The sequence below is a fragment of the Lagopus leucura genome, unplaced genomic scaffold (assembly GCF_019238085.1).
Source record: "Lagopus leucura isolate 7727_CA_CO unplaced genomic scaffold, USGS_WTPT01 Super-Scaffold_100060, whole genome shotgun sequence".
NCBI lineage: Eukaryota > Metazoa > Chordata > Aves > Galliformes > Phasianidae > Lagopus > Lagopus leucura.
In genome coordinates, this window is record NW_024962306.1 from 842,556 (window position 1) to 870,108 (window position 27,553).

At 52.6% G+C, this 27,553-nt stretch overlaps 1 protein-coding gene across 1 annotated transcript in view; it reads right to left on the reverse strand.

Moving 5' to 3' along the window:
• Window positions 1–27,553, reverse strand: part of ARHGAP39 (Rho GTPase activating protein 39) — a 41,792-nt gene that overhangs the window by 12,820 nt on the left and 1,419 nt on the right. Inside the window, exons 2-3 of the mRNA XM_042886635.1 lie at window positions 8,676–9,074; window positions 1,092–2,400 (exon numbers count right to left, since the gene is read on the reverse strand). Coding sequence (XP_042742569.1) covers window positions 1,092–2,400; window positions 8,676–9,074 — 1,708 coding nt within the window. The remainder of the gene's footprint in view (window positions 1–1,091; window positions 2,401–8,675; window positions 9,075–27,553) is intronic.

A 27,553-nucleotide genomic window follows, 5' to 3' on the forward strand; every position in this document is an offset into this window, starting at 1 on the left:
TTCTCTGTATGGTGCATCACGGACACACCATGCTCAGCTCTGCCCTGTACCAACAGTCACACCTCCCAGCTCATCAGAGCAACCTGAAACAGGCAGGGAGCTTCACTAAGTTTCCTCAAGGAAGGCCAGGGACTAACAAATAGGAGCAGATACAGAAGAGGGTGCAAATGGAGCTGCCTGCTGTGCGGGGCTGTCCACTGCATCCCACCGGAGAAGGGAGAAAGCACCAAGGCTGCACTGGACGTGAGGTGACTTCAGTGGAAATTAAATCTGAAATTAAATCATGTGCCATGAGGGTCCTCCGAATCCAAACAGGAAGGAAGATGGCAAACTAAATCCTGCCAAAGTGCTGTGTGGTGGAGAACAATGCACCAGTCATGCAGGCACACAGCTGGGCTCTAAAACAGCCACTTCCAATAAAAAGATGCTGGGGACACATCAGCAGTTTTCTGAACACCTCAACTCAATGCTGAGGAGTGATCAGAAGGGAGAACAGAACGTAAGGAACCACCACAAATGGATGAGGGTGTAGAAGACAAAATGCTGTCAAGCTGCTGTGCAAATCCTACCCCTGCATCCCATTCCCCACCCATCCTGGGCACCGCAGCTCAGACAGTATACACGAGGGCAAAGACTACCGAAGAAGATATGAGGACCACTAAAACTGCAGGCAGTAGACCTACAATGATGAACAAACGCCTTTTAACAGGGGACATAAGTTGCACCACTGGCATTGCTGCCACAGGATGCTGCATGTTAACCCCCTGGGCTGACCCATCCACACCCTTCTGAGCTTTGACACCCTGCAATTCGTCTTCAAGTTCTTTGACAAAGGGCAGAACAAAATGTAATGGAGCTTCCCAGCCACAATACAAACCACAGCAGCACAGAGGACCTGCTGCGGGCACACCAAGCCCTCCACCACCTCCTCTCCTCCCTGCCTACAAAGCCCTGCCGCTCCATGAGCTGCTTGCTGTCCTGCAGCCACACTGCTCAGTGTGCAGCACACACACTGACCCCCGCCGCAGCCCAGGCTCAGCACCACGACGCTCCAGAGACACACAGGTTAACCTGGGGCAGACGGGAGGTACCTGGGAGGAGCGCCGCGTGGCACCTGATGAAGCCAAGCTGGCCCGGCTGGTCACATTCTTTTCCAAAGAATCTACTTTCTCAAAAGTCCTCTTCTGCCGCACTGTGTCCTGCAGAGCAGCCACGTCACTGGGGAAGCCGCCCCTGCTCTCCAGGCCCTGTCTGTACAGAGACCTATTACTTGCCGAGACGTCATCCCTCGAGCTCCGGTTGATGCACTTTTTCAGGTGGTCGGACTGGAATCGGACTTTGCCGCTCTCTGCAGGGATGCCGCTCTCCAGACTTTGAGCATCAAGGCTGGCTTTGCTTCCCCGGCAGGCTGCTGACCTGCCCACCACAGCACGCATCTCAGCAATCAGCTTGTCATTCAACGCCGTGAGCTCGCTGCTGCTGCCCACAGAGCCGGGCCGCCCCTGACCTGCGCCTTGCCTCCTTCCTTTCCTTTTTCTCAAGCTTGGAGAAGGGCCGGTTGAATAACCGGAATCCTGATGGCTTATAGCAGTTGGGTACTCTTGAGTTTGCAGGCTGTTCTGCCGACTGTGGTGGGCTTCTATGCTCTTGAGAACGTTGGCTTCCAAGATCCTCCAAGACTGCTTGAAGCTGTCCTTTGATGCCAGCTGACCAGGCAGTTTAGTAGAGGCATCGGCTGTTGCAGCGGCCGAGTGGGAGAGTTTGGAAGACTGGTCAACGTTGACCATGTGTTTGATGTATTCCCTGCCAGCTGGGCTGTACTCAGTGGAAGAGGGATTTCTAGCATGTTTCTTTGCAGCTTGCTGCTGCTGCACACTTGGATGCTGTAATAGTTTGGCTGGTTGCAGCTGCTTCTTTAAGCTATTGCTCGGCGACCTCGGTGGAGACATCCCACTCACACTGACGCTCTCAGTGTCCATATCTACTGGTGGCTCGTCATAAATTGGAGACTCTAAAGATGGCTCATCGTATATAGGTGCAGGGGAGGCGTACTTGGGGGAGGCAGGCTGCAGGATTCCTGTCTGGCTCCTTGGAGGAGTCTGAGAAGCTGGACCATTCATCAGCACAAGGCAAAACCCACCGTTCTCCGTCTTTTTGATTTGCATAGACTGCTTTCCTTCTCCGGTGGGTGTCTGCTTTGTGGCTCCAGGGCTCTGGGACACGGATTGAGGCTGCGCATATATGGCCGGTTTTGGAAGAGATTTCTGGCTGCTGGTCTCCGGAGCGCTCTGCAGATGAAGGGAACTGTTTGAAGAGCCTGGGACCTGCTTTAAACTGTTCACTTTGACTAACATGGCTGCTTTTGTACCTGGCAGAGGCTGCCAGTGGGTAGGAGTCTCCCTAAAGGAAGAAAGACACAAATGGAGAATTATTTAAAAATGTTATTAATTGAATTATCCTCTACTTCTGCCACACACCATAATGTTTAGCGCCAGAGCACCTGGAGATTCCCCAGGCTACATGGGCTTCTCATAGGTTTTTTGGTTTTTTTTTCCTTCCTGAAATAACAACACATTGGTGCTACACACATGAGAAAAGTCTGAGTCACCGAAAGCAGAGAAGGAGATGAAATAAGTTCTTCCTCCTGCAACCTGTTTCGCATCAGCAGCACCAAGACAGGAAGCAGCCCACTCTTCCAAAGGCTCATTAACTACAACAGCAGACAGAACGACCAGCTGAAGGCCAGTAAGCTTTTCTAAAGCACTCCAGCAGCTAGCAGAAAAACTAGAGAACCACAGAACGGACACCCAATTCCAACCCCACATCATGAGCAGAGACACCTCCCCACCGCATTAGGTTGCTCAGGGTCCCACCCAGCCTGGCCTTGAGAACCTCCAGTGATGGGCCCCACAGCTTCTCAGGGCAGCCTGTGCCTGTATAGTAGAGTATTTCTTCCTAACATGTAACCTAAATCTCCCTTCTTTCAGTTTAAAGCCGCTTCCCCTTCTACTACAGGAGGTGCTATGGGATGGACGTCTCCGGTTTACGGGATGTCTGGTTGATCAGGTAGATCCTTCCTGTACAGTCCAGACGTCCACAGACCTGGTTCCCTTGGCTCCACTCAGCTCTCACGGCTTTGCAAACCTCTGCTGCCAGAGATGCTCAGTGCCTCGTGACGGCACTCAGCATCAGCCACAACCCAGCAGGCTCCCTGCAGCCTCCCGGTCCCACAGGCGCGTTCTGCAGTGTAACATCACCCCGCTGCCGGGCAGCAGCTGCACTCAGCCTGTACCCATGAGCTCTGAGAAGGCAGAGAAAAGGCTGTGGAACCAGCCCGGCATTTCAGGTCTTAAATGGCACCGCCCTCCCCAGGAAAAGTCCCTTTGCATCTGGCCCTGTTTCCCACGCTCTGTCCACGTATCCGCCCTCAGTTCCACTGGACAGACCCCAGGTTGCACTGCCTGTGCACAGGAGGTGCTCCCAGAACGCTTCAAAGCCATTTTTCCCTATCTGAACCGTAACACTTTCTCTCCACACCTCCCTGCTGACCTGCCCTCCATGCCCTGTGCGCAGGCACACGGACCCACCTCCTCCGCATGCCTGCCCTCCTCCCCAGCCCCACGAGGCTCATCGGGACACCCCAATTCTCTGGGATGGAGGTGGCATTCACAGGGGGCCCTGCAGCCCACCACGCACTGCTCCTTGCCCGAGCATCCTTCCTACATGCACTGCTAAAAACACAGCTGTTCCTAGAAGAGCTCCTGAACCAACCTGAAGAACCAGAGCAGCAACACTCGGTATGCTTTTAAATGAGAGCTCTGACACCCACCCTTCCAACAGGGAGGAGGAGCTCCGCACTTACACTGGACTGCAGCAGAAGCGGGCAGCCCCTCACTGCCCCAAGTCCTCCCCAGGGGAGGGGGGCAGCTGTCCCACCTCTCACCCAGCCTTCCCCTGCGGGAGGAATCTGAGTGTAAAACCGAACTCACAGAATTCAGCGCTGCCTCTGTCAGTCAGCTATGCTAAGCTATTCTTAACACCTTCACAGCAAAAGGCTGTGCAGTCCCCAGAGCTACACCTGGACAGAACAGCTTGGAGAAGAACCACCTGCACCTCCATCTAAACCATTTGTTTGGGTGAAACCTATGAAACCTTCAGAGTTGGCAGAGCCTAGCACCAGCCCACTGCTCTCACTTCCACCTGCTAAAAGGGGATGACTTTAGTGGGCCCTCTGCGTTACGGCCGCACAGCACAGCCATGCAGGGGCTGCTGCCCCCGGCTCACTGTGGCTGTGGGTTTGGTGTTAGGACAGGATCAGACGGCCCAGCGTTTGCCCATTCCTGAAGTGTCCCTTGCTCAGCTCCACTGGGACATCCCATGGACATGCTACACCATGGCCACCATGCTCCCACATGCCAGGAGCTTTGTATGGGAAGGTGCTGGAGAAGTGAAATCCTTAATTGCGTGCCATATGAGAGGTTACTAGTTCGATTTCAGACACAATGTGTCACCTCCAACCTCCCCGACAGCAATAAAATGCATGACGGTGGAGAGGATGAGGCTTTTCCAAAAAGTCTTTTCCATCACCATAAAAGAGCTGTTGGTTGCCCCAACCTCACCCCCAGATGCCAAGAAAATCAAGCAGAGGGGAGCTGGGACTTCCTGACTTCCCAGCACGGAGAAAGGCTCAGCCTTTCTGCTTCTGCTGAGCAGCAGAAGCCCTGATGGGAAGAGGAGCCAGCAGTGGAGATGTCCTAGCACAGCCTGCTCTTAAGCCACCAGCATGAGACTCAGCTGCGTCCCCTGAGACGCTTCCTTCGAGGAATGCTTTCAAGCAGCTCCAATATAAACACCACAGCCTGGCGCTGGCTTTCCCAGCCCGCACCCAACTGCAGCAGCTCTTACCAGCCTCCAGCTTGCTCCTGCCCATTGTTTGCTTTTCCCTCCCAGCAACCTGCAGAAGAGGCCCCACTCCTCAGCTCTGCCCTTTCCAGCAGCCATTTTCCTGGTGCCTTCAGAAAGGCAAATGAACAGGGATGCTGCACCCAGCAGCACTGCTGCTGCTGCCCACGGAGTCCATGCTGACATGGGGATGGAGAATGGCACAGACCCACCCAGATCCACCTCTGCAGACACGTGCAAGACCCCGTGCACAGGTCCTGACCTAAGGCCAGCAGCATAAATGTGCCCAGAAACAAGCCCACATCAGCAAACTTGGAAGTGTTTCTTTTATCACAGAATCATAGAATGGTTTGGATTGTAAGGGACCTTTAAGATCACCTGTTTCCAACCCCCTGCTATAGGCAGGGACACCTCTCTCCAGCCCAGGTTGCTCACAGCCCATCCAGCCTGGCCTTCAGTGCTTCCAGGGAAGAAGCATACACAACCTTGCTGGGCAAACCGTTCATTCCAGTGCCTCGCCACCCTCACAGTAAAGAATTTCCTCCTGAATCTGTCTAAATCAGTTATCTTCCAGTTTAAAACCATTTCCCCTTGTCCTGTCGCTTCATGTCCTTTTAAGAAGTCCCTCCCCAGCTTCCCTCTAGGCTCCTTCAGGTACTGGAAGGTTGCTGTAAGGTCTCCTCAAATCCTTCTCTTCTCCATGCTGCAGAGCCCCAGCTCTCCCAGCCTGTCCTCACAGAGGAGGTGCTCCAGCCCTCCGATCATCTCCATGGCCCTCCTCTGGACCTGCTCCCACAGCTCCACGTCCTTCTTGTGTCAGGGGCTCCAGAACTGGACGCAGTGCTCCAGGTGGGGTCTCAGCAGAGCAGAGGGGCTGCACCTCCCTCGACCTGCTGGTCACACTTGTCTGGATGCAGCCCAGGACAGGTGGCCTTCTGGGCTGCCATCACACATTGCTGGCTCATGCTGAATCTATTATCAGCCTCACTCCCAAATCTTTCTCCTCAGGGCTGCTCTCAAGCCACTCTCTGCCCAACCTGTATCTGTGCTTGGGATTGCCCCAGCCCAGGTGCATGACCTTGCACTTGGCTCTGCTGAACTTCATGAGGTCGGCATGGGCCCACCTCTAAGTTCTTTAATGAAGATCTCAGCACTGGCATTACTTATGCTGGGGACTTGAGAGACACAGGCCTCTGATGAGGTACAGCAGGGACGTAAAGAGGCTGAGGGACCCTCACAGCCACCTCCATTGGCCTAATTCACTCCTGTGCCACATGTCGTCTCTGACCCTTCTCCCACGGCCCGTTAGCATGGTAAGCCCAAGTGCAGCCTGTCCCCACTGCTGGCCACGTGCCCTGTGTCTGAGCCCAGCTCTCTCCCCCGTGCCATAAGGAGCTCTGGCAAAAACCTGTACATGGTGGGTGGCTCACCAGACACTTCCAGAACGTTGCTGGCTGCTCTCAGACCCAGATTGGTCTCAGGCTGTGCAAGGGAACACTTTGAGAGCTTGGATATTGGAGATGGATAATAAAAGCAGAGCAAGAGCACAGAGCAGATAGACTGCCCAGCCAGGATGGGGTTCCCAGTCCACCACCTCCTTCTGGGATCTCCCACCAAACTCAGTTTCTCAGAGCAGTCATTTCTCCAGCAGCACCCTTTTCAAGGCACGGGGAGCCATTTTCCCACAGTGACAGCAGCAAGTGAAAGCAGCTGCCATTTCCACAAGGAGGTCAGCCTCCCAACTGCCTGCGCAGTACTGGGCTGATCTCCAGATAGTCTGCTTTGAACTTGTGTGATGGGAGGGCAGGAAAAGCAGCAGGGCACGTAGGAGGAGGGACCGGTCATCAGCAGTGTGCACCGTTGTGGGAGCATCCCTGTTCCACTTGAGGTCGTGGAGAGCAGCGCTCAGATTTAGCAGCACTGGTAAGAGGCACGAGGGGAAGATTTAGCAGCACAACAGGCTGCTAGAATAGAAAAACCCTCAACCGCAAAGTTTCACTGAAAAAAAGGACTAAATCCCTTCCCCCAGCTCTCCACAGCAAGAGGCCCCTCTTGGGTATCAGGCTGGGCTCCTCCGGCCTCTCCATCTATCATGGGATGACAAACATAAAGGGAAGAAAAACAAATGGTCCGTGCTGCCGTTAGAGACATAAATGAAACGGGCTGGGGTGCAGGTACCTATAAAGATGTCAAATGCTACTAAGAACACTCAACATATTTGCCTTCTGTTTATACAGCTGTATTCCTGCCGAAGGAAGAAAGGACATGCTCGTGTTTGTCTTTGGAGAAAAATGCAGACAGCAGAGCTGACAAGCTTTCGCTGCTGCTAGTCCAGACACCTTACCGAGGGTACCAGATCCCACCTGGGAGCCTTTGCTTTGGGCTCAGCTCCTCACTCACCGTTTTGTAAGCTAGAAAAACACAAGAAGTCTCTCCTAAGCTGTCAGATTGGGGTAGGGCAAGTGTTTTCCATGCCAAAACAAGGCATGCTAACGCTTGCTTGCAAATAGCAGTGTCTACATGTGATGGCTGTGCAGGGAAACAACACCCGATCTCCTGCCACAAAAACATCTGTAAGCAGCTGCCATTGGCTTAATAGTGCGGAGATCTGGAAAAGTGACACAAGACCAAGCAGACTGCCAGCTCCCAAACAAGCTGAGCACCTTCCCCAGCACTGGCCCTGAAGCAGGAGGCACTGCAGAGGTCAAAGTCACAGGCTCTTTCTTGTGCATCAGCAGATCTTCAGTGAACACACAGGCACCTTGCATGGAGCAGCAGGCAAGGGATGAACCTCAGCTCACAGCTCTCCAGAGCAGGTATTCTCCAGAATTGCCACCTACAAGGTTTTCACCATTTTGGTTTTCTCACCGCTTCTCTCCAGCACCACATACACAGCGATGTGACCTTGATCCCAAAAGCAAGTTGTGAAAGATGCCTGGCCTGACACATCACCCTGTCCAAATGCTGCAGGAGGAAAGCAGGGACAAGGGGTGACAGGAGTGTCGGGCTCACTCAAGCACTGCTCCAGGCCTTGGGTGAATCACTTTTCCTGAGCGTGACTCAGCAGCACCCACTGCACAGTCTTCCCTGCTGCTTGCACCACGTTCTCCATGGCAAGACGATGCAGACAGGGCACGGAGGAGGCAGGCTGTCCCGGCACAGACCAGGGAGGGAATGCTTTTGTGCAGCTGAAGCTGGCAAAGTTTCAATATGAAAAAATCTTGATTGTTGTCAGACTGGTTTGACAGTCAAACCAAATAGCATCCCGTTATTGTTCTTTTGTTGCAGGGTTGATACAAGAAAGTAGCTGAGCTCTGTCCCCTGCAGACCACTCTGCCTTGGCTGCTCACAGCTTGGCCAGGGTGGAGGGGGCTGCAGTGGACAGAGCACAGATACTTGCTTGTACCAACAAGGGAAAAAGCAAAGCAGCTCACCCACACCCCTGGCCAGTCCAGCTAACCTGACCATGTGCCATCACCACATCCCACAGAGCTCCCATCACAGCACTGAGCAGCCTTGCCTGTCCCCTCTTGTCCTGCTGGGTATAAAGGGCTGCAGAGCAGCGATCATCTTTTGATCTTTACAGCACCCCACAAAAATGTGGACGCTCAAGTATTCCTGCAGCAGCGGAAGGGGACGGCTTCACTCGGGACAAGGAGGGCAGGTGAGTGCCACCTGGCAGTGCTTTGCCCCAGCACTGCATGCTCCTGGGCACAGGCTGTGCATCGGTCCCTGTCCAGAGACCTCCTAAATACAAACCAAAGCTCTCCTACCTGCCCGTGTCCGGCCTCTTGTCGGTGGCACAGTCCCCTTTGCTCCTCTCCATCTCCTGCAGCAGGGCTGTGGGGACGGGGGTGCTCCTGCCCTCGCTGCCGCTGCTGCCCCGGTGCTGCCGGCCCCGGCAGTTGGGCTGGGAGCTGTGCTTCATGGCCTGGAGCTGTGCCAGGGGCACGATGTCGCAGCCCTGGGGCCGGTGCCACACCGTCTGCCGCGTGATGGCATTGTAATAGTAGAAGCGGTTGTTGTTGTGGTCGAAGAGCTCCCACCACTGCTTCTGGTCCGACTGGCGCACCTTCAGGTTGGGGGGGGGCTCCCAGCCGCACTCCCCTGTGGTCAGGTTGACGTACATCCGCTCCTGGGAGCGGGGCTCAATGATCTCCACCCAGTCCGAGCTGTGGGGAACGAGAGCCACGTTAGTGTGGGCAAGGAGGGGGTCGGGGAGAGAGGGGATGGGAGGCAGCGCTCACCCATGCTGATAAAACAAGCCAAGCATTGGTGAGACCATGGGAGCTCAAAGATAAACGCGGAGCGGCACAGGTAAGTGTTCTGTGGGGTCTGGCCTTCTTTCCCCTAAGTGACTGCCCCTGTGCCACAGCTCGAGGGTGGGAAGCACCCTAAACATCCCTAAACAGCCCAATGGAACCGACGGGCACAGAAGGAACAAATCAGTGACTGCTGATATCGAGGGCACCGCAAACTGCACAGGGGTGTTATCCATAACAACAGCATCAAAGAGGAAAAGGAGGGCAGCAGAAGAGCCCAGCAGTGTTGGCAGGAGAAATCCCAGGAGACAACAGTGAAGACAGGATAAGGAAATAGAAAAGCGGGGCTGATGGGCAGCCAGAGCGCCCAAAACCATCGTGGTGTGACAGAGCTCAGCTGGGCACAGCCAGAGGGGGACTCAGAAGGGGAATCAGACCCACATTTGTGGGCAGCTCATGGCAGGAGCTGCTGGGAGCCGCGGGCCCAGCATGCCACTGCTGAGAGAGGAAGGCAGGCATGGAGCAGCACAGCACAGCCACGGCACCGCAGGAACACGGCTCAGGCAGAGGTGGCGGGAGGAGGGAGGCCATCGCACAGTGTTGGCTTGGCAGAACAGAAGGCGCCCTGCGGGACATGGCAGAGCAATAGAGCTGTAACATTTGAGAGCACGAAGTTTGGGATCTGTTTTGCCAGCAAGAGGATTAGCAAAGATGTGAGGCGCCGACCAGCCCTACCAGCACTGCAGCTCCTCGGGAGGGAGGAGAGGTCAGCTATTTTCTGTTAAGTGCAAGCTATTGAAAATAACGAATTCTTCTCATGGCACTCGGCCATGACCGAGTGTGTGTTGCTAACTATAGTCTTCCGTTTTAACGGCCCACATTTATCTCTGCATGCAAAGACACGTAAGTGGACGCCTTTAGTTGGTGACCTCTTTGCTCACCGTACATTTGGGGCTGAGGATTATCGAGTTGGAGCTTAATGAGGCAAAAATCTGCACAGAACACATTGAAATGCCGAAGAGTTTGGTACAATCACAATCACACGTAAAGGAAGAGAAGGAAAGGCGAGGAGCACATTCCTGGAGCAGGGCCAGCACCGGGCTGCCACACAAGTCTGGAACATAACATCAGGAACTCTGGAAAGACGTGATAAAGACAGGATTGGAGATAAAGTCATAACTTGGACACAGAAATGGATTCAGACTCCCCACCACGAGAAGAAGTTTCCCCGGAACCATCCGAATGAGGCCTTGTCCCTGCCCACCCCACAGCAGGCCCCGGACGCAGCGCAGGCTGGGACCCCGTGCCCCACTCCCAGCCCCCTGCTGCCACCACACAGCAGCACCACTGCTGTCACCGCGGTGGGAACGCTGCGCTGGCTTTGGTCCATTTCGCTTCCACTGGGACAGAACGCCCTGGGCTGCAGCATTCCCCACAGACCGAGCCTGGTGCGAGGCGCTGCTTGGAGCCAGAGCGCCCATCTGGGCAGCAGAGCTCAGACTTCAACAGAAAGGAGGAATTTCAACAAAATCCCCACTTGCTTCCAAAAACAAAAACACATTCCCAGCGTGCATCCTCCTTTATTGTCTGAGAGTTTCAGAAGCTTCCTTTGTATCCTAAGTAAATACACAAATACTTTCCAAGCCTCTGAGTTTGCAAATAGGCCCCAGCTCCAGCCGCTCGCTCAGGCTCCAAAGGCACTCACACGCAGACCTGCTGTGGGCTGTGGGGCTGCCATGGGGGCTGAGGTCCCAGGTGCAGCACCAGCCCCACGAGCCAGCTGTGCAAGGAGCAGCAGGGAGCGCGTGGTGCACAACCGCAGTGCTGCGCGTGGCCCAGCAGCCGGTGCTCAGCCGAAGGCTCAGGCAGCCCCTGACAGACCTTGTTTGTACGGAGCGCTGCACAAACACAGCAGGTAAAAGGCCAAGGTGCGGCTCCGTCCCACCTGCCCCTGGGACAGGCATGATTTATATCTGCAAACTTTGCACCTTCAGGAACAAAGAGGTGAGCTTGGGTTCGCCCTGCTTGCAGCTCCTTCCGGGGCCTTGGTCGGCAAAGGAAGCCAAGGAAGATAATAAATAATTAAGAAATGACAATTCTAATTAAAAGTCTATTTCAGCTTGAAAGAACGTAGCATGGCTCCTACAGCCCAACCCACATAGCTGTGCTGTATACAGAACTGCAGGTGGGCTTAACGCCCCCCAGCTTTACCAGCAAGCCAAAGCTAGGAAAGCACAAAGCTTTCCAAGGATCAAAACAGACTCCAGGCTTGCCCTGGATGCTGGAGATCCTATCCCTGGGGCTTCTGCCCCGGGAACAGGCACAGCAGGGCTCCTCAGGGTGCACCTACAGGCCTGACTCATGCAGGGACAAGAAGCCACCCCAAGGATGTGAAAGGAGCAGCTACAGAGCAATACAAACCCACGTGAACACCAGGTGTGCTGCTCACATCCCTGAGCCAGCTTTCTGACTATAACACTAATGTGAGTCCAGGAGAGAATAAATTTAAAATTCTGTTTTAAATAAACAGAAGGGTCCAGAAATGGAAGGGAGCAGCAGCTGGAGGGGGAAAAACATCACCTGAAGGAACAGGGAGGAAACACCACGAAACCAAACAACCACTGCTCCAAGGCAGCTGATTTTCTTGCCACCATTGCCCAAGTCGCTTAGCCCCCTGCATGAAGCTCTCCCTCCAATCACCAGCTCCAGGTCCAGCTCTTTCACCCTCTGGTGACAGCCCAGCCCCACAGCGAGCCATGGGAACTCCTCGCTTCAGAGCACTCCGAGCTGCAAGGACACCATTCTGCAGGGTCTCAGAGAGGTCGCATGCCTTGCTCTCCCATTTCACTTCCACGTTCTGCTATTTCTGCTCCTGTGTGCCCCACACTGGGCCCCACTTCGTTCCCCCAGTTCCCTTCTTTAAGGCAGAGCCCAGTCCTTCACAGCCTAATGTTGACTCCATACTGAGTGGGTCCTGATGATGGATGGCCTCGAAGAGCCTCCAGCAGACTTAAAGATGGACCCCACAACAATGAGAAGCACCTGTGAAATTACAGTCAGCACTCTCAGAAATATGGTCTGAACTCAGGGTGGTGCTGCGTGGAGTCGGGGTTTGATGCTGATGATCCCTGCAGGTCCCTTCGTGCTCGAGCTGCTCTGTGACAATGACTCCAGGAAACTGCAGTGTGCGTACAGTCAGCGTATGGCCGCATAGTTAGCAGCATGAAAGGAGGCTGTGCTCAAAGGATGGGGTACATGCCTGCAGTGAATGAAGAGCTCCAGTAGTTGTGGGACAGTGCGATCACTGCAATGTGAAGGAAAGCACCAGCATCACCTCCACACCTTACACAGAGGTGCTGCTCCCAGCCCTCGCATAAGAACTGCAGCTCCCAGCAGAGCTGCTGCAGCCCCAGACCGGGCAGATCCCATCACCAGTGCTCATCTTCCAGAGGGTGACTGCAGTCACTCCTACTTTTTTCCAGTGACATTTCAGTAGTGACTCTCATTTCCTCCCAACATGGCTCAGAAATTGAGAAGCTCTGTGGTCCCCATGACCCTTTGGGGCAAAACGAACCACTGCTGGAACCAGGGGCACCGCCAACTGCCCCAGCAGTTCCCATCCCAGGAAGAAGCATGACATGGCACGGTCCCACTGCCCCATGCTGGGATGCAGACAGAGCCCATGGAGGCAGGGACGTGGCACACGGAGCCCAGGAGGGCTCACTGCAGTGGCACAGCCCACGTTGCTGTGTGCCCCACAGCACTTGTGCTGGCAGGAGGAAAGGTTTGTCCTCAGGATGCCTGTGGTCCAGATCACTCAATCACTGCTGTCAGGAAGCGTGACCAGGGCCCAGGAGGGGGAGCAGATGCTGTGCAGCCCCAGAGAGCCCCCAGCAGCTGAGCAGGGTGTGGGGGTCGTGCTGGAGCTGCTGGCCACACTGCTCCCGGCACAGGAACCCCATGGGCTGCACAGTGCCTGACTGACATCAGCACCGTGTTGAGAGCAGCACTGTGCCTTCGGCCCCACAAAGAGTGAAGGCACCTGCAGCACCCAGACAGACAATGCTTAGGAAAGCCTCGCTCACTGTAAGCCTTGAGCAGGAAAGTGTGACCCCCCAAGGGGCTGGAAGCTGCTCAGATCTGCACATCAAAGCCAGAACAGGGCTGTAAAACTCATCTGTGCCCTGGAATTGCGGAGGGCCCCAGAGGAGGTTACCAGCACCAGCACCTCCTGCAATGCTCCACCAGCTGGCTCGGTCACTCTATTCTTTGCTCACTGCCTCCTCTCAGCCAAGCCCAGGAAAGCTATAATTTAAGTCTTAGGAAAAAAAAATTACCCAAAGCAACCCTGTCCTCCCACCTCTCCCATATATAATCTCTGAATACACACGCATCTTTCTAACAAAAATTATAGAGGAACTAAAATAAATATAATGTCAGCCTGTTCCTAAAAGACTGTCCTGCTTCCAAAAATAAGCATTGTGCAAACAAATCAACCTCTGCCTAGCAGGAGACAGACTAGACTGTGAAAATACAGCACAAATGGCTGCTCCAAGCCTGAGCATGTATGCTCAGCTCACACATGGGCAGAATGGGGCACCCTCCTGAATGCAGGGGACAGCGGCTGCACGTTGCAGAAAGGGGAAAAGAGCCCAGCACCCTGATGTCGGGGTGAGAGATAGCAGACAGCCCATGCTGCCCGAGAAGGTCCTAGTGCACAAAGCTGGATGGAGATGCCAGATGAGAAACTCGACGGCCTTCTGCTTGTTCAGCCCTGCTGCTTCTTGAACCATCCCCAGCCCTGTCTATTCCCAAATTTCCCTCACCAGCACTGCAGGCTCTCCGCTTGCTGTTGCCCCAACCCACCTCAGCTCCCCCCACAGACAACAGTGACACAGCTGTGCAGGAGCAGAGCCCACAGGACCTGAGCGCCTGTCCCAGTTGATCCAGGGAAACATCATCTCCCATGGAGCCCAAAATACTACGGAGCAGCACAAGCTTTGGGGCTACAGGATCTGCCCTAACAACCTGTTTGGCCCTTGAGCTGCTGTCACAGCAAGCCCTGCATCTCTCCCTCTGCTGTGGTCAGCGTTTTTATTTTGCACTTCAGAACATGGCCAAAACCCCCAACTGCTGCACAGCCTCCAAAAGCCCCGCTCTGTCCCAGCCGCTGCGGCACCTCCTAAGTCCAGCAAAGGCTGCAGCAGAGCCTTTTTTCCTTTTAAGGGCTGAGCATTTGACAAGCAGTTTCAGAAAAATGTACTGGCACTTTGAATCCCCTCTCTCTCCATCCAAAATGTGCTGCATGGCTCCGTGGTTCCATCTAAACCCCAGCTGCTAGAGGGGAGGCAGCCATGGGGAGGCCGGGTGCCGGCTGGTGCCTGCCCCAGGGCTGCAGGCACTGTGCCCTGGTGCAGCCCGGTGCTGTCTTCCTGCTGGTTGTGGGACACGCAGACCAAGACCAGGACAAGTGATCGGGTCAGGTCTGGGGGTGGCCTGGGAGCAGCATCAGCACTGCACTTTATTGGTGACAGCATCACCAGACTCCATCATCCTCCCAACACAGAAGAGGTGATATTGCTGCCTCGTGCTTTATAGGTGACACCCAGCCAGGACACCTGCCTCACCCACCCTAGCAGGTCATGCTGGCACTCCACCACACAGGGCCAGCCTGAGGCAGGGCTCAAGGCACCCAGGAGTAGGCTGGTCTGGGCATCTCACCCCACAATTAGGGCTGGGCTGCTCCCATTCGTGGATGGGACCAACATGCAGCACAAAGCCAGGCTGGAGCATGGACCTGCACAGGAGCCTTCTGCGCTTCTCACTGGGCTGCTGCTCCAGAGCGGGCTCAGCTACTCGAAAGCTGAACATGATTTGCTTACTAAAGTACACCAGACCCAGGCAGGGCAAGCTGGCATTTCCTGATCCCACTGCATGCATGCAGACAGGGATGGGGCACTGAGCTGCTGCTGCCAGCAAATAGAAGCCCTGGAGGAGCAGCCAGCCCCAAGTGCACGCCCTATGCTAGAGCCAGTAATGTCACCCGATATTCCTGCTATTTCAAGGACACGGCAGCACTCACCGCCCTCTCTGTGACTCCAGGAATGACTGACAGAGGTCTAGCTTGTTGTCCAGCTGCTTCAGGACTTGAAATTTACTCCTTACGGTTTCCTGTATCACTGTTGCTGATTTCAGGACTCCCTCTCAGCCAGGGGCCTACAGTTGCTGCCCTGGCCACGGGTGCAGGCAAAAGCAGCCAGGAAGGGGAGCATCCATGGTACAATTTTCCATATAGAAGAAAATGACAACAGCTTTTGTATTATCACCACTGAAAGGAACAGAGGGCAGACAGCAGCCATGGCAGAACCCCACCAACAGCCAAGTGCCAGCAGTTCGGCTGTGTCCAGCGCAGAGATGCCCATTTCCTACACGAAGGAATGCTGGATGGCACAGTGAGAACACTGACTGAGGTAGGGTGCCACAGGTCAGCAGCCTGGGGAGCATGGGGAGCAATAGAAAAAGAAACTCACAGAAGCAGAGCAGGGAAAGCTCACAGACTCAGCAGGCGCCTGAACAGGACGGAAGGGGCCTCTCGAGACATCTTCCTAAAATAATTCTGCCAGGCCATACGACACCCAGCACAGCTCCAGCCCTGCTACAGAACGTGCAGAGGCTGCAATTAGGGGTGGAGCACCTGCAGGCCGCCGTTACAGGGTGCCAGCTGTTTGTTGCACATAGACAGCCCGAGCTCAGATCGGACAGCTTTCAGGCAGCAGTGTGCAAAGCTACATATCTGCAGCAGCAACATTCCTAAATGCATGGCATTAGCAAAATAATGGCCCTCTGTCTCTCCTCATTTAAAGGGCTGCCAGTCATTTATTAGCTGAAACACAGAGTCCCTTGAAAACCCATGCAAAACACTGACACCGCTTGCAAGGGACCGGGTTATTTCTCAGCTGGCAGAGCCCATAAGACACTGGTGGCTAAAAGCACAAAACAAAGATAACAGTGTTCCATCGCCACTTTTGTAGGCCCTTTCATTCTTCCGCAAATCTCTCTCCGGCTGCAGCTGTTCCTGCTGACTCCTTGAAAAAAGCTCAGCGGGAACAAATGGAGAGGAGCTCTTGAAAGCCTGGGCTGCCCTGGCTTGTCAGCGTGACTCACGTTAACCACTGCAGTGCTGGGACCGCGGAGGAATTTGGCTACAAGTCAAAAGCAACAGGAAAGCCTGCAAACGAACAGCTCTGCTCTGCTCCCATAGCTGCAACGAGGAAACATCCCTGCAGGACGCCATGCGGAGGAGCTGCTCCAGCATCAGCATCGCTTTCCCTTGGCCAAGCACATTAATTTCCTCTGGCACAGGGAAAGAAGCGGTAAATAAATAGCCAAAGTCTCAGCCACAGAGCTCACAAACCCTTCATAAAACAATAAGCAAAAACCTCTTTCCGTGAGGAATTGATTTCGTTAGGCTTGTTTTGCCTGCAGAAAGCACTGTGTGTCCTGTGCATCTGGCAGGATGGGGTGGAGCTGGGGGCACCTCTGAAAAGCTCACCTGCAGATGAGTGAGTTGGTGGCTGAGGAAAGAAAACCACAGTGTGCTTCGTTTCTTTCCCATTGTTCTTAAATTTTGATGTAATAAACCACAAAAACAAGAACAAAAAAAAAACAACCTTCCTCTGAAAGAAAAGGCATGCAGGATTCCTGCCCTCACCTCCTTGCCTGATCACCTCCAAAACGTCATGCCCTGAGCAGCTGTCAATCCCACCAGCTGGGCACTGCGCTGGTCACTGAGCAGCGCCTGCTCACCTTCAAACAAACAAGAATGCTGCTCACCTACAATACTGGTGCTTTGTCACTAACAAGATTTGGCTGCATTTAAATGATAAACAAAGACCGTGCAGCTCAGCCTTGCCCCAGAACACAGTCACAGCCTTTTAAAAAACAAACATCTGTGATCTCACGTGTCCCAACAAAGCGCGATGAGTGCTGGAGCTCCAAACCTGTGTTTGCTCTCACCTGGCTGCAGAAGCAAAGGTGGGACTAATCTTCCTGAGCATCAGCAAGAAGGCAGAGCATCAGCCCTTGTGGTGCCCAGGCAAAACACCCAGGGGTGTGGGCCCACAGCTGCAGCCTGGAGCTGCCCAGATGGGTACTCAGTGCTCTGCAGCTCCTCCAGCATCACCGCCTGCAGCCGTTCCTGCTGAGAAACTTGGGCAGCAGCGGGAGGAGGAAAGCAGTTACTTCCTTCACACACAACTGAATCATTCCTTGCATAGGACCAATATTTTGCATAGCAATATTCAGCCTTCTCAGGCAGGCAGATAAAATACGAGATTCCATGCTTTCCCTGATACTAAGTATTTTTTTTTTTCTTGGTTTCAATGGTCAATTCAATTAGATGCAATCACTGGGTTCTTGGGGACGCCGCTGTCCGAGGAAAGGAGGATGTCAAAAGCAGTAACCTCAGGAGATGCAGGACTTGAGAGCTCCAGAAAGTAGGGAAAACCAGGGAGCCGATATCATGTGCTTCTTTTTGCCCCCCAGTTGGCGATGGAGGGGGCAGGGAGGCCTAAACAGCAGCAGCCACATTTCTGCTCCCTGGGAGTGAAAAGGAGACTGGGCCAGCGGAACAACCCGCTCCTTTGGAGGGGTGAAAGCCACAGAATGGTTTGAATTGGAAAAGACCTTAAAGCTGGGTGTGCAAGAGGGAGATCTAAAACTAAACCACTGTCAAGTGCAGTTAAACCACAACTTGGAAGACACAGCACAGTTTGTGTATCTGAAATGGCTGGAGATCGGTGCAGACCCTGTCTGGAGCGGCACCCAGCCCCAACACCATTCAGTCAGCCAGAGGTTCTCCCCTGGGCTGAGTCAGACTGAAATAAACACTTAAGCTTCTGTGCATAGCTGGAAGAGTAAACACAAGTCATCTGCTCGTCCTGGTTTGAAGAAAAAGAAAAGAAAAAAAAAAGCCAGGCTGGGCTTTCATATAAATAGCACAATAGGCTCAGTCCCGCTCCGCTCAGAGGTAACTGCAGAGCTGGCAGCACCAGACAGGATCTCCGCAACAACAAAAAACAAGCAGGAAATCCCCAGTGTCACTTCTCCCCACAATTGATTTAGAATGAGCTGCTCCCTCGCGCCTGGTACATGAGGAAGAAGAAACTTCCTGGCGGCGAGGGGGGAAAACGCAGTTATTAATAGCATGGCAATGAGCAAGTATCAGAAGTTATGCTGCAGCCCTGCAAGATCTTGGCTGGATCTTGAAAATATCTGTTGCCATGGCAGTGACTGCTATACATGGTAACGGCAAACAGTGGTGTGAGAACAATTTACTTTTTGATTTGGTGCCCAAAACAAGTTCCTTTTGTTTTCTCTCACCAAACACCCAAGCATTTATTAGCTTGTGCTCAGTCCAAAACTGAGCTTTTCACTTTCAGCAGTGTTAAGGAAAGCAGCAGAAAAAGGGGCAAATTCTGCAAGCTGCCATGGGAGGCATCAAAGGCGGCAGCGCGTAGTCGGCCAGCAGACTGGGACAGAGCTGTGGACTTCCATCAGCCTCCTTTGTACCAGGTGCCCACCAAGGCAGCCCCCATCTGCTTCCAGCACACTGCATGGGATGCAGATATTAAAAGAAAAAAAGCAAAAAACCTCACAGAGCTCTCCCACTGCCATCAGCCCGGAGCGAGGGCCATCCCGAGATGAGATGCCCCGACACACACTTCACCTCCAACAGGACAGCAAAGCGCAGCTGTGTCACGACTTTTCCATTCTGCTCTCAGCTCTCCACAACGCCCAGTTTCCTTCCTCTGGCGCTACCAAACACTGAGCCGATGCTTTCACAGCACCCTCTGTTACCCCAATCTTGTTTCTGAATGGCAGTAACCAGAATTTCTTGCCTCTTTTGCTGAGAGCCCATCCCAGCACGTGCGTTCCGCAGCACTCTTCCCTCTCACCTCTCCCAGCCCTTTTCTAGGTCATTCACAAGCACCCTGAGCAGCACAGATCCCGTCCAGGCTCCACCAGCAACTTCTCTCCATTGTCAAAGCTGTCAGCCTACTCCTAAGCTTTGCAACCTCTCCTTTAACTCGTTACTCATCTAAGCATCCCACGATGGATGTTCCTTGGAGACCCTGCAGGCCGGATATGGCTGAAACCCCATGGGAAGTCCCATTAGAGCCTCCCACTGAAGCACCCCTGCCGTGTGCTCACGAAGGCCTTCCATGTGCTGATGAAATTGCAGGGCTGGAATTTTGGCCTATTAAAGCCACACTGACACGCCACATCTATCTACATTCCTGCTTAACACTGTTTCCTGAAACCATTCAAGAATTTCAGAAATGAACTCTGAGCTCCCAACTGTCCTTCCATCCCACCCACCGCCAGGCTGGCAGGACAGCACATCATCTGGTCATACCCTCTCTTCCCCATCTTCCCCGAATCTTATCTTGTATTATGGATACTAGAGGATGCCAATCCCAGAAGAGTCTGCCAACGTCCTCCTTCCCCCCCCCCCCCCAATGCTAAAGAACGACCACTAAGCCCTACCCTCTGCATCATGTGCTCTAACAAATCCTGGGTCCACAACAGGACTTCTTCACTGAAGTAGCTCGATTCCTTACAAGTCTTCAGTGGCTAACCGTGTCAAAGGCTGTTCGAAAACTCAAATATATCAATTCTCTGAAATCTCCACAAGATCCCCACGTTCCAGCAGGTCCATGAGGAAGGGCTTGCCTTTACAGGCAGGCTGCTACCCTTTTCCAGCAGGCTGCACCTGGCCATGCCTGCAGTAACCTCGTTCTTTAACACACATACACACACTCACACACTTGAGGTAAGACCCAGAGCTGTGCAGCCCCCCGGCCCTCCTGCAGCCCTTGTCCCGCAGTGCAGTGGGCAGACGCTGAGCCACCTGGCACGTGCCTCCCACCTTCTTTAATAACCGCCATCCATTCTTCAGCATCAATTTCTACAATACTGAGGGCACTTAATGAACAGTATACCCACAAAAATATCCCAGCAATTTCATATTTAAGATCCCACAGCACTCTTGAGTCAATGCTATGTGTTCTTTAGCTTCTTATCAGTTCCTCTGTTTGCTTTAAAGCCACTTCTATTGATATTCAACACAAGACATCTTCTCAGACAGCTCTTTTACAGAGGGCTTCTAATTTCCTGTGCTACAAAGCTCCTCCACAGGAGTCAAGATGGCCAAAAAGTGGTTTTGATTTTCTGTGATGGCTTTATCTTCTGTGACTCCCACGCTCTCCTGCTGCGATGTCTCCGAAAGGTTTCTGATGCAACTGTATAAACATGAATCACTTTTATTCTTCACAAGTCGTATTTTGGCCTGCCTCATTTTATTTTTACATGTAACACTATGCAACGTATACCTGTCCTTCACACAGAATGTCAGGAATTTGAAGTTTTATCATCTTGTATGAATACAGAATGTCCTTTTTGACCGACATCCTTTTCATTCCACCAGTCCTTTCCCCTGCCAATTTCCTTTTCTTTTTTTCAATGGGGAAAAAAAAAGTATCTGACCTTTTCTCACTGGAGGTATCCATTCCTCCTGAGCTGCCAATGCCATCCCCAAATAACTCTCATACCACCTCCACTCCTATCAGCTTCTCAGCAGCAGGACAGAGCCGTACAAGGCAGGCCAGCACCAGGGCTCTGACAAGGCTGCCACGAGAGGAAGCCCCATTTAGCAGACTCAGGGGTGGGTGCCAGTCCTGTGGCAGAGCAGACAAGTCTCATCAATTTTATTAATGCTGCTCATCACATCCCTGGGCTTAGAGTTACGCTGGCTGCTCCTGGACACGTATGCACCGATTTTCCAGAAGTAACTCCACATTCCCAGTTCCCAGATGCCCAAAGTAAGACGTCTGCAGCTTCTGCCATGGATGCTGGGCCAGGCAGGACAGCACCACGGGCAACCCCAGCTTCACGTGCCCCACACCACCAGCAGCCCCAGCCTGGAGCTCCTCCCGCACGCTCAGCACAGCTGTGCACAGAGCAGTGCCGATGCCCACGTGGCTCCTTGCAGAGGTCCTGAGGGAGCTGCGAGGCCAGCTCGGCTGCCAGCACACTGCAGTGCAGGCTCAGGCAGGGACAGCTTTGAATTTAAAAGTCACCAATCAATTTTTGCCCGAAGCAAAAAAGAAGATTCTCATCTCCCAGCTGCTCATTGCTTTTCTTGATGTCTTCTGTCACCATTCAGCAGGCGCAGACTTGAAAGAAATGAAGGCCGGTGCTCCTGCAGCTCCTGCTCAGCACGGAGCTGAGGGATGGGGCTGCCCAATGCACCCCAGCGCCAGAGCTGCACTTCCCTTCATCCTCCATCCTGGGTGCCCACAGACAGCCTTGCCTTCACCAAGAGCAGCCAGCACAGACACCCCGGGCAGCACAAGGCCACCTATGCTCATGGAAGGGCCTTCCCCAGGGAAGGGAGCTTCTGCCTGTGGGCTCCAGGGCACAGAGCAGCGCCAGAATGAGAGTTTGGGGGAAACTAATTAATTCACATCACATCTACAACCTCATCAAATCCTCGCCAGGAGACAACAGAAAGTGCAGCTTCCAACCCAGGACCAGCTGGGAGCAGAGGGCAGGAAAGCAGCACTACAGCAGCCCTGTAAGCAATCTAGCTGTGCTCCAAACAGCCCCGAATGTTCACCTTGAAGAACATTGCGCTATCGCCAATAGCAGAGGTTCTAATTAAATGTGCACCCTTTCAAGGGGTGGCTGGCATTTTGGGGCCTGGCCTCTGCTCCCAGCAGGCACCAAAGCAAGGAAGGACACAGCAGTGCAGCCGATGCCACCAGCTGTGGGGAAATTCTATTTCAGCGCCCCGAGTACAAGATACACACAGTGTCCCATTTGGGAGCATCTCCTGAAACCGTGCTGAACCCCAGCATGCAGCCCAGAGCTCCCAAGCCTGGCAGGAACAAGCACTTCTGTCGCCCACTCCTACATTTTGTGTTTAGCTCCAAGCTGTATGGCAGTCACCCAGCTCTCAACCCTTTTTAGCCTGAGATCTTCACTTTATGTTTGGAGAAAGACAAAGCTTCCCTCTAACCCTCAGCAAGCTCATCCTGCACCAACAACACGCAGTTACTGAGAAACTGCTGCCATTGCAAGCGCATACAAACAGCTCACACAGCTGAGCAGAAGCTTTTCCCTATCCAAACAGAGACAAAAGTGATTTCATCCCTCCAAAACCAAATAAAGTACAAGCACACAGGCACAGCGGGGGGAACAAGCACAGGCAGCACCAGCAGACATTGCATTGCACTGCAGAGCCACTCATGGAAGGTCCAGGCAGGAGATGTGGGAGCCAGAGAGACTCAGGGGACATCTCCTCCACGGCACTCCTCCAGCCCTGCTCACTTCAGCAACAAGAGCCACTCCAACAGGAGATCCCAGCAAAGCAGCTTTACCCCCGAGCTGCGCTCTTCCAGTGGAGTCTGGGCATTTGAGGGCCAAGTCTCCACAGAGTACCTGAAGTCTCCTCTGTGGCACAAGGACAGAGGGACCACAGGAGACGATCACGACTTGGCACTTTCAGAGAAAAGCTCTCAGCTCAGGGTTGAACAGCAACTTCAATCCCACCCCCCTTTGCTGCTCCCCCACGCTCCTTCTGCACCCTGCATTCCCAGCACCATAAGGAAACCAGTGCCCCCCAAACTGTGCCCAAACTTGTGTAGCTTACAAATGAAATCAGCAGCTGGTTTTCCCTTGCTTTTGTGAGCCATCCCTTCTCTTTGGAGAAGGCTTCAGTCTCCAAAACCTCAAACTGGGGTACAAGACTTTGTTTTAATTTACAGCTCTAGCAAATTCAGCAGAGCTGACAGGACACCAGGCATGTCCTCAGCAGCTTCTAAACCCACAGTACAGAAAGGAGAACCATGATGGCTTTCCATCCTCATTTTCAGTGATTTTAAAACCCAATTTGTGAAATTTACAGTACCTTTATTCTACTACTAAGAGTTTCCAAGCTGATATCATAACCCTCTGCTATTAGCACTCTTCACAGGTGAAGCCCGAAGGGGAGAGCCAGCAGAGCACCAACACAGACACAAAGCTGCAGCCCCAACACCACATCCTTCACATCCCTTCTCTGTACCACAGCCCAGTCAGTCACACAATAACCAGACAACCCATTGCATTAGGACAGTTCAAATCACTAAGAGAACACGCCATCACATCCAATGTACACAGCACCTGTCCTTAGGCAGGCAATAAGCACTGCTTGCGCCAGACACGCACCCAGCGAACTCAGACTCGCTCCAGGCTGTGCACCCTCACATCCCTTTCTTCACTTGCTGTTGATTCATCACCAAGAATTCATAAAACACTCAGAGTTGCTTTGCTCATGATAGCTTAGAGCAGCAGAAGGACTAATAAAAAAAAAAAAAAAACCATAATAATTTTAAAAAAGGTAGAGCCCAAACCTAATCACTATGGCTAGGGAACAAAGAACTAGACAGAGTGCCTGATGCACAGCTGGATATTGGGAGTTATCAAAGGACAACCAAAGAACTACAACATCTGTGAAGAGGAAGCAGGCATACCAGGATAGCACTACAGAAAGCATTTACAGTTTTATGACAAGCTAAGCACGTTGAAACTAAAAGCTGGAAGTTGAGCCACTGTTTAAACACATGTTAAGGGAGCCTGGATAGCAGCAGTCAGCCATCCAGCAGCAGGAGTCATCCACACTTCCTTCCTGGCTGGAACCAGCAAGGTACCTGTTACCTCCCACACCACCCCAAATGCACACCAGGGGAACAGTGCTGCACAAGCAGGTGAAGAGGGGAAGTAACAGGCACCAGAACAGCCGGTTGCAGCCAGCAAACCTGGGCCAGAGCAATTGGCTGGAGCAGCCCCAAAAGCCGTCATCAGCAGCCGTGAGTAGGTAACACCGTGCAGCACCGCTTCATCCCGGGGTCTGTGCTTAATTACTTCGACATCGAGTTTCCAATGATAACTCCTTTCTTGGCTTCACTTTGTTACTGAAAGAATTTCATGACAACCCACCCTTCTTTTAAAGCAAGTCCTGGCTGCTGCTACACGTGAAAAGTCGTGTGCAATGCCTTATGATGCCTGCAGTCACACACAGCAGCATGGCTGAACCTCACCTGGTTGAAGACTTGTTGAGCATGCTTCCAATTTAGACGGGGTTTCTCTTAATATCACAAGTGACAGAGACATAAGAAAAAAACAGAAAACAGACCTACAGAATGAAGAAGTTATTCTTGCTTTATCCCTGATACAGAGCAACTGGCCCTCTGAGAAGACACAAAACCCCACTACACTGCATCTTTTCTGCTCCTCTCATGGGTTTCCAGCCAGAAAGCAGCAACCTTGTTTGCCCAGGTAGGAAGCGGCCCCATCTGCCAAAGCAAAGTGCCTTATGGCAGCATCCCACATCTGCCAAGTTACACACAAACAAGCCCAGGGCAGGTTTGTTTGTTCTTAGTAGATCATAAACCCTGCAGCTAAGAAAAAGATCAGTTTAGAGGGGCCCAGCAGCACCCAGCTCCAACGTGGAACAGCACATGTGGGAGCAGGGTGCTTGCTGTCATCCTTGACTCATCGCACATCACAGACTTTCCATGAGCAAGAGCTCAGCTCACGGCTCCTCTATGGAGGATCAGCCCTCTATTTGCCTTCTGTGACTGAAAAGATGTTGATAAACCTCTGTTTTAGAAGTTTTGTGATCTGGGTCTTCAGTATCCCCATTAAAAGCTTCCCAAACCTGTCTGGGTTATCACACAGCCCAAACAATGTCTGCTGACCATGTGCAGAGAAGAACACCTAGGACAGTACCCAGGATACACCTGCTAACCCCTACACCGGAACCTGCTGGTCAGCATTCAACTGGAAATATAAAGCAGTGCTATTCCGTACATCAGTAACCTCAAGCACTTGGAACAGTAATTATGATGAGAGAATATATCCCAAACAATCATATTTGTTAGGTTTTCCCACAAGGGAAAGACCAATTGCAGGAAAAACACCAAGCACGAACACATTTCTCTTGACTAGAGTGTCTAGTTCCAGATGTGTGAGCCAGATGGACCCCACGTCTGCTGCTTCAGTTGGTTTTTGGAGAAGGAGGAAAGCATTAACTGCTTCAAGAAGTCGCACAAAGCAGAAAACTACTCTTCCCCATGAAATGTGTGAAAAATAAATCGGAGCACTTACTTCAGCAGACGCTCATGTCTGAGCTTTGAAGAGGTACAGTAAGCAGCTTGATCATTACAGCCACTTTTTCCACAAGTGAACTGCCTCTCTGCTTACCTGGACAGAGAGGAATTACATCAAATATGTAAATTACAACAGTAGAGCTTGGAAACCCTCTAGGAATCCAGCTAAAACCAGATCCCAATGTCTGCTCTGGAATTTATTTTTATTACAAACAAGAGGTGCTTCACTAACTACTCAAATCCGCCTGGAGGGCTTTTTAAAGGAGACATGTCACAACAAGGCACAAATTATTGTACTCTATCTGAAAGGACTGTTCAAGCCTAAATAGAACACTTCAGAATCTGACGTATTTACCTGATGAAAGCTTTCTAGCATCTCCTAATTGCATCACCCACCAAGGAAGCCACTTGGGTAGTACAACAGGAATGGAAGCACTGGGAAAGGAGACCACAGAGAAGGAGGAAATGCTGCTTCTTTCCTTTGAACTTCTGATTAGTTACCATCAGAAGAGTCTGGTGTGTCTGAAGGTGTTTCTCAAAGACCAGGCTTTATCTGCATAGTCACACACCAAAGCAACAGATCCACCCTCAGGGCAGCAGCAGGGCCTGCTGAGAGAGCTGGGAAAGGACAGCCCTACGGTGGACAAGAGGACCACCTGGTCCTGCACAGCCTGCACCCCCTCCACCCCTGCCCAGCAGCAGAGCCACTGGAGAGAAAGCATCCTCCTGCTTCCACCCCCTGCCCTAAACCACCACACCCCGAGCAAATCACGCTGGCACTCTCACTCACGGCTCCCGCAGCACGGAGCAGGGGTCAGCCTGCTGATAACCTCCGACACCTGCGCTTATCTCTGAGAAAGCAGAGACCTTACTAACCTGGCTCACTTAGCGCAGGGACCAGAGCGCTCAGCCAGGAATAGGCTCACCCAGCAGGCGAGCGTGGGATAAGCTGCTGGGAGCAGAAGCTTCTCCTGCGGTCACGGCTCACTACAGAGAAAACATTTATTCATTCAGGGGCTTACGTAAGACAGCTAAGATGAGCACGAAGCAGAACAGGGCTCTCAGAGCCCGTCAGAGGATGCGCACAGGGACCCGGGCTGAACATCAGCAGGAGGTTCAGATGCTCTGTCAAAACCAGAAGAGCCCTCGACCGCAAAGCCACAAGTGAGCGCTGCCGCAGGAGCCAGCCCACAGTGCTGGGAGGCTGCCGGGCTGCGGGCGCTTTCACTCACTGCTAAATTAAAGCTGCTGGGAAAACAACACCAAAAAGAAAAAAAAACAACCCCACGCAAGCTGGTCTAGTTCTGGTATTTGAAAGCATATTAAACCCAGAATTAATTAGCTCCAACAAACTCATTACTCAGGATACTGAGATTTAACAGCAAAATTAAGAGCCTTACTTTCAGTATCACTGTAATCAGAACGTAAAGTGCAAGAATCCTTTTTATCTTGTGTTAATCAGATTAAAAGGGCAGCAGACCTGCAGGTTTCCCACCAAACAAGTGCCCTCCGAGGCACCCGGGGCGATCCTTCTCCCCACCCAGCAGGGCCCACAGCCCAGCACTCTGCACCATCTCCACATGTGCTTCCTGGGGCTCCTCGGTTCCAACAGCCAAAACCACGCTGAGCAACGCCAGCACCGAGCTGAACAGCCTGCTTCTCAGGGGTAAAATGGCAACCAAACCACACGCTTACCAGCGCATTTACCTATCAAGAAATACATACATGACTCATCTTTTCACAACTTCAAAGGAACTCTTCGTGAATATTCATTAAGCCATAGTGCTGGGGGAAAAGGAAGGGAAAAAAAAAGACAAGGAAAGCCTCATGGGTCAAAAAAAGCCAGAATCCTACAGCACCTGATGCTTCCTTATCTTTCATTATAGAAGCAATTCCATCAGAGTCGATTTGGATCTTACAGTCCTACTCTCAGTCTCCCAGCAGTGCTGCCGGATCCTTCCCTGGAGCTTTACTGGGGAAAAAAGCAGCCGTTTCTGGTACACGAGCCTCCACCTGTTTATCACAGCAGGCAGCTGCCCCGATCCTATAAAGCTGACCCCAGAGGAATGCCTCAAAGCTCAAAATACACAGAAACTTGCAAGGTTTCCTTACCTCCTGAGTGAGCCGCTCAGCACAGCAGCCTCAGTCTCTCCTTCCTCCACCCTCGCGGCAGGG